General features: G+C 34.4%; 1 protein-coding gene across 1 annotated transcript in view; it reads left to right on the top strand.

Moving 5' to 3' along the window:
- Positions 1-3,352: 3,352 nt before the first annotated feature.
- Positions 3,353-15,392, top strand: part of LOC124368315 (glycine receptor subunit beta-type 4-like) — a 185,234-nt gene continuing 173,194 nt past the window's right edge. Inside the window, exons 1-2 of the mRNA XM_046825589.1 lie at positions 3,353-3,470; positions 9,043-9,110. Coding sequence (XP_046681545.1) covers positions 3,353-3,470; positions 9,043-9,110 — 186 coding nt within the window. The remainder of the gene's footprint in view (positions 3,471-9,042; positions 9,111-15,392) is intronic.

Raw genomic sequence — 15,392 nt, 5'->3', positions numbered from 1 at the left:
CGGTCATGTAACCTTGGAAGAAGGGGGAAAACTAGCTCTGTTCAATACTCGGTCATGTCACCTTAGAAGAAGGGGGGGAAACTAACTCTGTTCAGTACTCGGTCATGTCACCTTGGAAGAAGGGGAAACTAACTCTGTTCAATACTCGGCCATGTCACTCTGGAAGAAGAGGAAACTAACTCTGTTCAATACTCGGCCATGTCACTCTGGGAAGAAGGGGAAAGCGAAACTCTGTGCATTACTCAGTCATATCTCCTTGGAAGAAGGGGAAGCGAACTCTGTGCATTACTCAGTCATATCTCATTGGAAGAAGGGGAAACTAGCGCTGTTCAATACTCGGTCATGTTACTCTGGAAGAAGGGGAAACTAACTCCTGTTCAATACTCGGTCTTGTTACTCTGGAAGAAGGGGAAACTAACTCTGTTCAATACTCGGTCATGTTACCTTGGAAGAAGGGGAAACTAACTCTGTTTCAATACTTGGTAATGTCACCTTGGAAGAAGGTAAAACTAACTCTGTTCAATACTCGGGTCATGTCACCTTGGAAGAAAGGGAAACTAACTCTGTTCAATACTCGGTCATGTCACCTTGGGGAGAAGGGGAAACTAACTCTGTTCAATACTCGGTCATGTTACTCTGGAAGAAGGGGAAACTAACTCTGTTCAATACTCTGCCATGTCACCTTGGAAGAAGGGGAAACTAACTCAGATCAATACTAGGTCATGTCACTCTGGAAGAAGGGGAAACTAACTCTGATCAATACTCGGTCATGTAACCTTGGAAGAAGGGGAAACTAGCTCTGTTCAATACTCGGTCATGTCACCTTAGAAGAAGGGGAAACTAACTCTGTTCAGTACTCGGTCATGTCAACTTGGAAGAAGGGGAAACTAACTCTGTTCAATACTCGGCCATGTCTCCTTGGAAGAAGGGGAAACTAACTCTGTTCAATACTCGGTCATGTAACTCTGGAAGAAGGGGAGCGAACTCTGTTCATTACTCGGTCATGTCACTCTGGAAGAAGGGGAAGCGAACTCTGTTCATTACTCGGTCATGTCTCCTTGGAAGAAAGGGAAGCGAACTCAGTTCATTACTCAGTCATGTCTCCTTGGAAGAAGGGGAAACTAACTCTGTTCAATACTCGGTCATGTCACTCTGGAAGAAGGGGGAAAGCGAACTCTGTGCATTACTCAGTCATATCTCCTTGGAAGAAGGGGGAAACTAGCGCTGTTCAGTACTCGGTCATGTCTCCTTGGAAGAAGGGGAAGCGAACTCTGTTCAATACTAGGTCATGTCACTCTGAAAGAGGGGAAGCGAACTCTGTTCAATACTCAGTCATGTCAAACCCTTCCAGCCATACCGTGCAGGGAATAGGAACTCCCTCATGTTAACACTGAGCCACCCACTCCATCAGTCATCACCCGAAGTAAACTATCGATCAACCCTTTTACTCCAAATCCTGGACACCATTTTTTTTTCTGTGTCAGCAAAAAAACGCCGGGTTTTGCTGTCCCCAGTGTAGCTTCAAGTTAAATGTATGTACAGTAGACCAGCAAAAAGTAAACCACTCTGCGATTTAAATATTTTAGATTCATAACGATTTAAATTTCTCATGTAACCGTCATTTTGATACAGGGGTGTGTCTGATGAAAAAGGTGCCCGATAAGTAAGGGCGCGTGATTCCTCACATCAAAAATAAGAAAATAGGTATTAATTAAACATAGGTCCGAAAATGCTTAGTTGACCAAGTTTATACAGGCGTGAAAGATTTCGTCTGAAATTCAGTTCCCCTGCTGAATACGATGCCACTACGGGTATTTTGTTGGCTGTTAATTAAGATGTACAATTTAGGTATGTATGTTAATATGAACTGAAAAATTGTATAAAACCGTTTCCAGACTGCTTTAGCTACAGTAAATTTTAAGATTTTGTGACGAAAATACGCGAAACTTGGTCCCGAAAAAACAAATTACATTTAGGTTTGAAGCAGGATTTTACTATGTTAAATGTACAATAATACCATCCAAAATAGGTTTTCACGGTACTTGTAGGAAAATTTAATTTCGAAGAGAAAGATGTAAATTAAGTCAATAATAGACAATCGCAAACTTTAAATAATAATCTTAATTCGCATACAAAACGCATGAAAAAATTAGTACAAAATCTGTTTAAGCTCTTCTACAAATGTTAATTTTGGAAATCTAAACAGCTGTTTTTATTAAAAGACAAATTAGATGAGTTACTATTATTTTTGTTCAAGTAAATATTTTTAACAATGCATACATAAAAAAGTTATGCTGAATTTTCATGTCTCAACATAAATAGTTACACTTGTCCTAATAAAAACTAACCACCGTTCACAGTCGATGTTTTCAAAATGTTTCCCTATTCAAAATGTAGCATCCAGCCGTCTTCTCATTAGAATGCCGATCTCGTTTCGAAGACCCAGGTGTTCTCAGTTATCCTTTGAGATCCGTTTAACAATCCTTGGTTTGGATCGCAACTCTTCTATTGGTATCTACACAGGCGAGTAGTAGACAAGCGTCTTTAAAAGTCCCATATGAAAAAGTCGTAGAGGATTGAGGTCAGGTTGACTGCAGGCCTATGCTTGTACTGGGGGCTCCTCGAACCCGAATACGAGTCAATTCCATCTGTTTTGGATATGCTTCAATTTAAAATTCTATTACTTGTAATGTGTAATGAAGTGGAGCTCCATCCTGCATGAACCTCATGTTGTTGCGTGTGTTTATGAGTTGGCACATTTCGAGTAACTCATTCAGATTAGTCGTCAAGAAATGTAAATAATTTTCACATTGAGCGTATCAGGTAAAAAACCTAATAAAAATTTTATCACCCAGATAGCAGCCCAACGTTTTAATAGGAAAACTGATATTGGTGACGGTTCTCTGAAAAGAGCACGTGGATTTTCAATTGCCCAAATGTGAGTATTGTGGGTTGTTAAGAATAGCCCATTCTTGAAAAATTTTGCTTCATCAGTAAAGATAATCGTATTTAAAATGTTGGATTTCTGCATCCTTCGGAATAAGCCATTTGGCATTGTGAACACGGAGAGAAAGTTAATCTCGAGGCAAAAGTAAGGGACCCTTTGATAAGGTGTTTTCCTGGATGTTGTTGGGTGCCTCTCTTGGGGGGGGGATACCTCGTGCTTAGCGGTCGTGCACTTAGTGCGAATTGATGTGCAGTTCTGTGAGGGGTTGTCTTGTTTCGAACCGTCGTGTTATTGGGTTTTTTGATCGTTGTAGTTCCTCGCGACCAGAATCTTGTTGGAGTAGGGTGTTGTTTTGTTTAGATCCTAGTAAGTATGAATTTTACGAGTCGCCTGGTGTTTTGTGCAATGGGTGGCCTGGTGGCCTTCGAATTGTGTGTTCGGTGTTCGGCCACAGCTGGATTGTTGAGAGACGACGGCATTAACATGGGGGCTCTGTCATGTTCTGGGTGTGGCGTTGCTGCGGGTGAGCTTTTATTGGATACTTTGTGGTCGTTAGATAGTGATAAGAATGCAACATGCTGCTCGTGTTAAAATCTTCCAGACCAATTGAATTACTAACACCGAAAATCTAAGGCTAGTTCTTAGTTACTTCTTCTGGATGATTCTCTATTTCGTTCAACAGCCCTCTCCACATTAGCTGTACACGTTGTACGTGGCCGTTCCCTGATCTACCAATCTTTTCCAGATTTAATGGTTCCCGTCGCGCTTAGCCTTCTATGAATGAGGAAGAAGAAACATTTATGAGTCGGGTAACCTGTCTATGAGGAAAATGTTCTGATAGAGTCGTTCTAGCCTGAGACTGTTGCAATTGTGCAAGACCGTTCATTAAATGAATGTCTGCCATTTCACACATTTGTTTGTACTAATATTAATTTACATGCCATGATGAATAAGTTATTATTAGCTATCAAAAATAACTTCAACGGCACTTCGCACTTAACTTGTATTAAAGTACAGATCAACACACGCATTAAGGAGCAACTGGAAAAAATAGCTGCTTGGTAACAGGTTATTCTAAATTATTATAAACAATGTTTACATTGTTTAAACATATGTTTTAATAGAAATTATTTTGTTTCTCAAATTCAAATATTTTAATAAAACAGCTTGTTTTTAATTTCAATGATTAACATTTGTAGAGGAGACTTAACAGATTTTGTCTATTTTTCATGCGTTTTGATTGTAATTAAGGATTTTTTTTTAAAGGTTTGCGTTTGTCTTTTATTGTTCTAGTCTTAGACCTTATTTTACATCTTTCTCTTCGAAATTAATGTTCTACATGTCACCGTGAAAAATAGTATTTTGCTGGTTATTGTACATTTAATTAGTAAATCTTGGCTTCAAACTAAAAATGTAATTGTTTTTCGGGACCAAGTTGTTGCGCGTATTCGGTCACATATCTTAAATAATTACTGTAGCTACAGGTCTGGAAACGGTTTTATTCAATTTTTCAGTTCATTTTACATATAGTACGCTAAATTGTACATCTTAAGTAACAGCCAACAAATACCCGTAGGGCTTCGTTGCAGCAGGGGAACTGGAAATTCAGACGAAATCTTTCACCCTGTATTTTTTTAACTTGGTAAAACTAAGCATTTTCGGGAACCTATGTTAATTAGGGGATAGACCTTTTTTTTTCTTATTTTGATTCGTGGAATCTCCGCCCTGACGTATGGGCACCTTTTTTTTCAGAACACCTGTATAATTAAAGAGATGGTTTTTACAACTTACTAGTAGTTGATAAATTTGGGATTTAAAGATTGAAAAATTATTTTCTGTTACTTTGAAAATAGTTTTCATAATAGTATAATATTTATAACAATCAATTTGTGCTTGGACTACAAAAACCTATACAGAGCATGATGTGTTCAAAAACTTTATTATGCCCATATTTTTAAGATTTTTTAATTTTCATGTTAATGTATTTATTAAAAATGAACTGTTATAGTTAATCAGTATGGTTTTATTTTAAAAGTATCTTAAATTAATTTTCTAATAACCCTGTATGTTATTTTACGTAGGAAATAATAATAAAGTTTTAAATGTTTGTTTTGATATTTAATTTATTAGAAAATAAAATAAATTCTGATTAAAATAACTAATTTTAATTAAATTACACACATGTTTTTAAATTCAGAAATGACTACTGGTACTATATCACTATTTATACCTGCAATTTCTGGAAACTGTGGAGGAGTCAATACAGTAAATTACTAGTTATACATTTTGGTTATAATTATTACCTGATTTTACTATAATTTATCAATACTGGTTTAAGTCTTTTACATTACACCTACAGACATTTTAAAAATGAAAAATATTTATTTGGTCCGAATTAAACATAAAAAACATGAACCCCTAAGCGTAGTATATCTGTATATTAAACCTCGCCCGGAATTCTCAATCACTATAAATCATACTTTTATAGTGAAAAGATAAGAATGTACAGTGATGGGCAGTAAAGGCCCACAAGCACAGCGCTACTGTGTATTCATGCAGCCACGTGCTGGGGTTGTTGGCCCCCGGTCGATTCCGTTTTGTGGCCATTTGTCAGTGCCTTTATCGCCTTTGTATTTGTTTGTCAGTTCACATCACAGACCCACTCTTATGTATCAATGTTTATAAAACAGAACTTTCAGTTTTCCAACTTCCATAAATCGAGGCTTTCAAATTTATTTACGAATAACATAGCAAACCGTGGTTATTACTTCCACTACCGGTTTTATTTCCGTAAAGACTTTCCCGTCTATTGATCAAAGTCGGAGTGATTTATCTGCATGTATTAACTGTAAAAGTTTGAAACTGTTATATTTTTATTGTTTTACACCACGATATAGTAAGAAAAACGTTTCTAAAGTTTTCACTCTTTTTGGCCAATTTCCTGATCATTGTCTCTTGTTCTAAAAAAACTATCAAATGTTCCAGAGATCCTGAGGCTTTTTTTTCCGCTTTTGTAAGGAAATCTGGTCCTTGCTTAATACAAGCCGAACGGTAGTATGACTAACCTCCCACCATTCTTAGCTTTACATACCATTTTCGCGTAACATTATTTTATTTAACTGTCAAACTGATAATGCCGCGTGAAATACAATTGTGTCTCGTTATAATATTATCAGATCTATAAAGTTCCTGAACTTTCATTAAATTAATTCAGGATAGGCTGTGATGAACATTTTTTTGTTGCATGAGTAAGACGAGGTCAGACTGAATTTAAAATCGAACCCCAGTGGGTAATCACTTAGCTGCAAGGAAAACTCATGGAAAAACCCTTAGATCTATATCTATTGCCAGATAGGTAATTATACTGCAGAACTCTTTAAAAGAAGAAGTTTACCACAGTACAACTCAGGAAATAGAAGCTCCTTCCTCACATCCAGTCCAGGATACTAAGAAACTTTCAAACTATCTTCGAAAGGAATTTCCTTTGCAAGGTACCAGTTGCTGAATCTCTCTTTATAGAAGTGAATTTCAGAGGACGTAAATTCTTGCTAAACAAGGTAGGAGTACACAACAACACGTGTCGCGTAAAAAAAAACTTGGGTCAGAAACAGACACAGTCATAAAGAAAAGAACTTTTAACTCCCCAAAATCTAAATTGCTGCACCCTACTGAGTTCTAGCCGAAGCTCAGCCAAATCCCATGGAGTGGCATGTAAATTTTGATGGTTTTGCAATATAAAATCAATGATGTTTTAAACTATTACATATTTAAATCACGTTTTTATATTTTGATACATGTTATTTTTTGTAGTAAAGGAATGGAAAATAATAATCCACGTAAAAAACGGCAAATGGCTAGTGTTTTCTGGATAATACTGCGACTAAAGATTGCAGAATATTCTATTTGCTTTGGTTTTCTAACTTAAATACCAGTGTAATATTTTTGATCTATGGTGCAATACCACGAAAGAGCCACAGTAAAAAAATGTGTTAGTCACTATTACAAAATCATCACAATTTGTATATAAGAACTTTAAAATAAAAAAAGTTTTATGAAAAAAAAATATGTATTAATCTGGTATAGTCACTATAAAACTAAAACGAGCTTAATAAAAAAAACATTGGGTATGAATAAATAGATTTCCAAACATTTAATTTTTGTTTAATCGAAATAATGCTAAGCCTCTCTTGTTGCAATAAATATTACAGTCAATTATTTTCCAACGTGTTTCTTACCGAGAAATTAGGGCAGCATTTGCCCTTAATTCCCCATCGGCTATGCAGAGAGACCATTTAAAGGAAATCTTAACGGGTTTTGAAAAATTGGGAGGGGAGCGAAAATCAAGTAAAAAAAAAAGTATAGAAAGAAACTCGAAGGTAGAGGTATAGATAAGTTGGCCAGGGTAGTAAATCAATCAGAGTGTCGTTCAACAGGGAATTAAAATAAGAAATAAGAGTTCGGATATTGCCAGACTATTTAAGTGTGAGGGCGTTTTTTTGAAGTTGGAAGATAAATTAAAGTCAGGGATGCACTTTATGAGGAGTTAGCTGAATTTGGACTGTAAAAAAATATTGTTTTCTAAATAGTTTATCGCTTGCTTCAGTTTTATCAGAGGGTTGAGTTGAGCAAGAGCTGGGTTTAAAGGGGTTGTTTTACCAGGGGTATAAGGAAAATTGGAGGATTAGTTAGCCAGGATGATATTTGATCTATCCCCTGGATTAAGTCGACCTTAATGTTAATTTTACTACACCGTCTCTTACATGAGGAGAATTGTGTTCTCTAAATATTGATGATAAATGCTGGACTGTAATGCTGATGATCATGTTGATTCTAGTTATGGGGGGGGGTGGGGGGGGGGGGGGGTGGGGGGGGGGGGGGGTGGGGGGGGGGGGGGGTGGGGGGGGGGGGGGGTGGGGGGGGGGGGGGGTGGGGGGGGGGATATCTTTTTGTTCATTATCACTATATTTGGCAGCAACGTGGCAATACATTATTTTATTTAAAACATCTAGAAGTGGTTCTGTTTATTTGCCACAATTAAACATATAAGTAAACTTTGAAAATCGATTATTCATTACTACGACCTCGGTGGTATTCAACCCCATGTGTTTCGTCCATTCTGTACAAACGTTGAATCACCATAATTTCAGTATTAATTGTCTATCAGTTACTATTATGACTATTTATTAAGGACCTGGTAAGGTTAATTTCTCTTTAGTAAACTTGTGGAATCAACCGTCGATATTTCTAACTGTCCGTCTTTGTCTTGGGCTCTTGATCTAAAGGTCCTAGTGACATGATACTTGGACGTTTCTCTTGGTCCAAGGAAGAATCTTATTTATTTTTGGGGGTTAAAAGGTGAAAGGACTTTTTTCATTAAAGGTTTTCTCACAGACGGATTGATAACGATACGACATAAAAAGTCCATTATGGTCCTTAATAATCAGATTTGTATGATTTCTCACTTAAGAAAGTTTATGATTTCAAACTTTTATGAATACCATTGTATTGGGAAAAATTATGGAACCTTTAATTATCACGTATTTGGTCTAGATCACGTTAAATTGGATGTTAAATTTGTCTAAAGCCAGTTCAAAACTTCTGATACCAGTTTTTTGATTCTGCCAAATCTCGTGGTTGATGGAAGGACTAACCAAGGAGCTGATAGCGAACTAGTCCACACCACTATGCGGAGAATGACACAGTCCTCACGAAACGAGGGCAATGAAGCGTGAGCTGCCAAGGGGAATGGAGGTAGAACAGTTAAAGCTATATACCGTACTGTACATGTACAGTGCCAGGTACATTACCATAATCAATGTACCAAGGCCAAGTCAACTCACGCACGCTTCTGACCTTACAATATGTTCATTAGTCATTTGTTACCCACTTCTCTACTTCATTCTGTAAAATACGTTTTAATGATAAACATGACAGTTGTTATTTTATTATTAAAAATTTTATATGTTTCTTATTTTTTGTGTAAATTTATTCATTTCTAGGTACGTTGTGTTTTGTTCTTGAAAACAAATGAAAACAGTCACTTTGACTCCGAGAATCAATAGAGAACTGATCGATTTGTTCTGCTTATGTTTCAGAGAAGAATATGACTGTAGCAATATCACTCTTCATCAATCGGGTTTCTGCAGTAGATGAGAGCAAAGAGGTTAGTTTTGTTTCTAAGTGGCTTTAGAAATATCTCAGAACTAGTAAACCTATAGTACAGTATCGATACTTAACGACAATCACAATAAATTTGTACAATAATTTGCTGAGCGTTAGTGAAGCTTATCATGCGAGGGCTATAACGATAATTACTCTGCCTTTTTTCATGAAGCTTAATTTCTATGTATTTAATGGCGGGTTATAATGATGGTGTGTGTAACTCCATGGGATTTGGCTGTGCGTCAGCGAACTTTTTACATTGTTTTTATAGGTAACTATAGTGGCTAGGACAAAATTACAGAATAAGTAATTTTTTAACAATCTGAATTTTATCATATCATATTTTAACATGTGGCGTAGTAAAACTTGTAGTTTAGTCTTCACATTCTTCATAAAACTTCAGTGAAGCTTATTGCGCGACATTAGGTATAGCGTCTTGCAACGAAAAAATTGCCAAGTCCACCTTAATATCTTCAATATCATGCTCAAACCTGGTCATACCAGGTTTCATTTAAATCGGTAAATGAGTGTGATATTTCAATATGATGGTTTTTATATTGGGGTAACTTAATTTGATATTTGGGTATGGCAGTCTGCTTGAAATCTATTGGTTTAGCTGTCTGTGCTAAAATATTTTAAAGTTCTATGGACCATCAAAATGTAAGTTATTAATTGATATGCATCGAAACACCAGTTCACCACATTTATTGATGATATGTATACAGGGTGTAAAGGTACCTTCAAAAGAAACACAGTGACATGAAAAAACATCTCTTCGACGATCCTAGCAAAAAGTTATTGGCAAACAACCCCTTACATATAAGGGTGTAATTTACGTCTTGATATATTCTAAACGGATTAGAACATCAATGTACAAATTTAACCGTACTTATCAAATTACTTTTTTTAGGATAATTCCAAATATTTTTTGAAGTTAGAGATATTTTGCTCATGCTGGTTCAACAGCTACTTAACTGGGAGAAAGCAACAAGTGAGAATAGGTAACCACCTTAGTACTCCCTCAATAATTGGGACAGGAGTGCCCCAGGGTTCCGTTATCTCTGCGACTTTATTCTTAATTTATATAAATGATTTATTACAAACTAATTTTAAAGGAAAAGTATTTGCATTTGCTGATGATTTGGCGTTATTTTACTCTCATTCTGATGTAGATTGCTTGGGAGATATTATGGCTCATGATATCGCAAAATTACAAAATTGGTGTGAAGCTAACAGAATGATAGTTAATGTTGACAAAACAAAGTATATTAATTTTAGCCTTTCAGATTACAACATTCCGTTCACTTTAAAATTTCATGATTATAATTGTAGTTATATTGATTGCAACTGTCAACATATAGAAAAGGTCAATAACATTAAATATTTGGGTATAGTCTTTGATAGTAGGTTAACATGGGAAAACCATATAAGCGACCTTCATAAGAAATTACGCATGTCAATAAGAAAGTTCTATTTTTTGAAAAAACTGTTGTGATAAAGAACTATTAAGAACATTATATTATGCACTAATCCATTCACGGATGCAGTACGGAATAAATTGTTGGGGTGGGACGTTTAAATATCTAATTGAAAAATTAAGAGTTACTCAAAACTACTTCCTCAGAATAATTTTAAGTAAACAAAAAACTGACAGTTCATTTCCACTTTACGTTGATTTAAAAATATTACCGATTCAACATCTGTTTGTATATAAGGTGTTAAGAACCTTCTTTATTAGAAGCGGGAATAATGGAAACCAAAATTTGTTTTACTCTACCCGTAATGTACAACATGGTACAATACGAATTCCTAAAGTGAAAAAAGAAATGTTTAGGCATTCCTTCCAATACCTTGCACCTAAATATTTTAATCAAATACCAATTTCTTTTAGGACTTGTAATTCATTTAAAGCAAATTGTGCTAAACTGTTTAACTGGCTTTTATTGCAGGAAGATGTTAATTTTTTAAATTATGTCCTCAGATAGAATGTAGTTCAGTTAGTTTAGCATGAAATTGAATTAGTATATTTACATATTATTATATTTATATATTTCTTATTTAATTATTTATTGTTACATGTGTTAAATGATATATTGTTGATTTGGTACGGTTATTGTTAAAATGTAATTGTTATTGTTAAGATTTTATTATTGTTATTGATGTGTTATTATTAGTTTAATTGTTGTTATTCTGTGTTGAGTTATTGATATAATGAATACCGACATGTATGTGTATATGTGTGTGTATGTATGTATATATATGTATATATATATGCATGTGTGTATATATATGTATATATTGTATATGATCTACAGTAAGATGAGTTAGTGCACTCAGTTACAAGAAGGAAGGAAAAGTTATATATTTGTTATTTCATTATTTATTTATTACATGTGTTGAGTGATATATTGTTGTTTTGGTACGGTTATTGTTAAAATGTTATTGTTATTGCTAATATATTATTGTTATTGTTAAGATTTTATTATTATTATTGATGTGTTGCTAGTAGTTTAATTGCTGTTATTATGTATTGAGTTATTAACGCCATGAATAACGACATATATATTGTATATGTTCTACAGTAAAATAAGTTAGTGCACTCAGTAACAAGAAGGAAGGAAAAGTTAGAATTGGATTAGCTTACCCAGATAGAGGTTAGTTACACACAACACAATACTTGTATCACTTGTATTAATTACCACACAATCACAACTATTGATTTTCACAACACAGCCACTTGTGACAGTTTAAACAAAATATAGGAAAACACAATATGGATAGGATAGTAAATTGTAAATGGATAGTTTTAGTATTTATTTTTGATGAATTATGTCACTGAGTATCCAGAGTGACGCCGGCTAATGCATGACTGAATCAGGCACAATTTGGACAAACCTCTGTCTGAGAGCGAAACTGAACTTTGCTCTCTGAGCAGGTTTAGACAACCAATGAAAATAAAATCACTGTTGGCCGGCGTTATTCAACAATATTTGGATATTCATAGAAACCTATCAGCTCTGGTACACGTCAGTAGTATTAAAAAAATAAATAAAATAAAAAGAAAACACTACAATTGGAGGCTCGATTTTAAATAACTACATAAGTTGCTGGACTCTAGATTAAGTGTATTAATATTGTATTAGATTATATCACTGGCCACACTACTGGTAATAGTGGTCAGTAAATTCCGAAAAAGTTATTGTGAATTATACTTTGTAAATTATTGATGGAATAAAAATTATTATTATAATTATTATTATGTCACTGTGTTTCTTTTGAATTTACCTTTCAAGTGACATGTACAATATAGGAGTTGATGTAGATTGATCCCCCTCTACCCCCTTTGAAAAAGGGAGGGTAAATACTTTTATCCTTCCAAAAAGTAATTTAATAGGTATGATGAAGATTTTAGTTTTCATCGATATCTCATTCCGTTTTGAACATATCCAGGCGTATCAGGACTTAATTAACACCCCGTATATTATAATTTTCACAAAGTTATATCATAATCATCTATAAACTTCTATAGATACAACTAAAGTGTCAGTATATGAATTTGTTTTATATTGCCTGTGCGTACTACAACTTTTTTAGTTTCCCCTTACAATGCTTAATAGGGGAGATATAATCGTAGTTTCTTGAAACTTTAGGGCTGTCACCTTATTAAAAGGTTGTTGGAGCAGAGTTTAATTTTGAAACATTACAGATTTTTTGTGCTTTAACAAATGCTTAACAGCTGGAAAACAATGATGCAAAAAATAGAAACATTAACAGTTTTGGTTATTTTTGTTGAATAACATTTTTTTTACTGGTGCTAAAATTGATAAATGAGGCATTGTAAATCAGATCACACCGTTTTGAAAGCAATTTCTATGAAAAATATGTTTTGTAATTAGTTAGTGTCGCCTTTCCAAAGTAGATTGTAAAAGTTATAACAAATTAAATTAAGCTCTTTAATTTCAGCTGATTTTACCGTGCGTTATTATCTATGTGTTTAAAATATACATAAAACATGTATCAAATTCATTTTTAATTAAATCTTTTTTTTTCATTTCAAAGTGCAATAAGATATATCACCAAACAGTTTCAACTAAATTGTCACTATATGTTATCATTCCACTAGCAGGCAGGCCCACGCTCAAACTTAAATCAAAAGGGTCTTTAGGTTTGCAAAGTCTTATCTGACAAGCTAAACTCTAATTGTCAGAAACTAGTACATAAAGTTTCACACATTTGAATGTGTCAAACACATTCGTGCACGGAATCGCTGTACCTCCACACCACCATTATCACGCTTCACCAGACTACAATTATCGTTCATTACTGAAAAATCATACTTTTTATTTACAATACGAGTCTTTCAGTTGTGTAAAAGGAATTAGGAAACCGATTTTTTCATTAAAAAAGTTAATACCAATGTTATAACAGTTAAATTGAAAGTTGATGAATACCACAACATAAATCGGTTAATTTGGTTTAGAATAATTGGTAATTGGTTGAGCATTACGGAAGCCAATAACTCGAGGGACAGGAAAATTGCTTTTTTTCTGTCTGTCCTCTGTCTATCGTATGTTTGCCCATACGATATCGTACTTTGCATTAAGCTCCGTTTCCATATAAGCAACATTGGTGCTGCTCCATGGAATTTGGGTGGTTAAACAACATTTTTAAAGTGATATTAAAAACCAATAACCATCACAACTAAAAATACTGTAGATAATACAGTTTTAAATAAACTAGAACGCAATCATATGACATTTTAACATTAACACATTAGCACATTCTGCGTAATGAAATGAGCTACAGACTTGAAATTAATCATGCAATTTTATAACGAAGCCAGTTACTTGACACGTGGTGTGGTCTTGTTTAGGCTAATAAGATGGTATTCACTTCGATGATAAGAATTTGGAATTTGGAATCCCCTTTTATTCTGGGATAGTTTGGGCCAACTTCAACCAGAACTCTATTTTTCTGAGTCAAAAACTTGTTTTCCACAAAAAAACTTTTTCATTTGATATATATATATATATATATATATATATATATATATATATATATATATATATATATCTAACAAACCAATAATTACCAACTTAGGTAATCATTACATTTTCCTGTTAATCGTGCTTTTTTGTGTTGGATAATCATTTTAGAACGTTTATTTATACATATATATATTAACGTCAAGTAATAATCTATTAGAAGTCAAGTAATCAATAATCAATAATAGTCAATAATCGAGCAAATATATCTATTAGAATACTAATAGACAATGTATGGAAAGAAATTTTTTGTAGCATATTGGAAATCGAAAGTTGATTTTAAACACCAAGTTTGTTCTATTTTGTTGCACATGGATCATTCTCTTTTGTGTATTTATTTCTGCTCTTTTCACTTTGACTCTTCCCTAGTTATGCTTGACATTTCCTATTGAGAAAAGTTAACTTTCGACCTCCTAATCCTGCGTCGGACGGTGATAATTTCCTTTTAGCCTAGAGTTCTTTATTTTTTATAATTTGCAGTGTTAGTGACGTAAGAAACAAACCATCCTATTTTCACAATATTCGATTGGACTGTACGTATTAAATTTGATACAAAATTATTGATTTTGATAAATTTAACACAACCGGATTAGATCAGACAATCCGGAATAACGACCTGTTTGTGTCAACAAACGATGTAAGGTTCATGGATAATTGGCGAATGTTAGGTAACAGTGGTTATTGTTGCATCCAATAAACCATCAGTCTCTACTCAGCCATAATCCTATTATATATATGATGTCACGTCAGCGAGGATTACGTAATGTCTAAACCCAGACTGTGTTACATCAAAGAGCACGGCAGCCAATTCCTACATTTTTCAAAAATAATATCGTTTTGAAATATCAACGGAAATACCTTTTTTAAACACAATTCAAATACTTTACATGTATAACAAAATAGGAATGCTCACGTGTCGCTTAACAGGCTTCCCTGAGGTTTTATGCAAAGTTTGAAGTCTACAGTTTGTTTAATTTTAAATCAATCATAGAAAAAAATGAATCTTTACATCAGTCCAGTAGGCTAAAGAGAAATTGTGCCAGCCTACTAAGTGAAGGCAACACCATGGCTACTTTTCCTCTGTGATGTCATACGGTGTAGGGTTATGGGGAACAGCTCCACCTTCTTTGTTACAAATGGTCTTCAAATTGCACAAGAGTTTTATTCGTCTAGCAAATTCGTCTAGTGTTTGGCCTTGGGAGCCGGGTGAGCTGACGGGAGGTGTTTATCCGAAAACG

Source organism: Homalodisca vitripennis, chromosome 8 (genome assembly GCF_021130785.1).
Source record: "Homalodisca vitripennis isolate AUS2020 chromosome 8, UT_GWSS_2.1, whole genome shotgun sequence".
NCBI classification, from domain to species: Eukaryota; Metazoa; Arthropoda; class Insecta; order Hemiptera; family Cicadellidae; genus Homalodisca; species Homalodisca vitripennis.
This window is presented reverse-complemented; position numbering and strand designations above follow the sequence as displayed.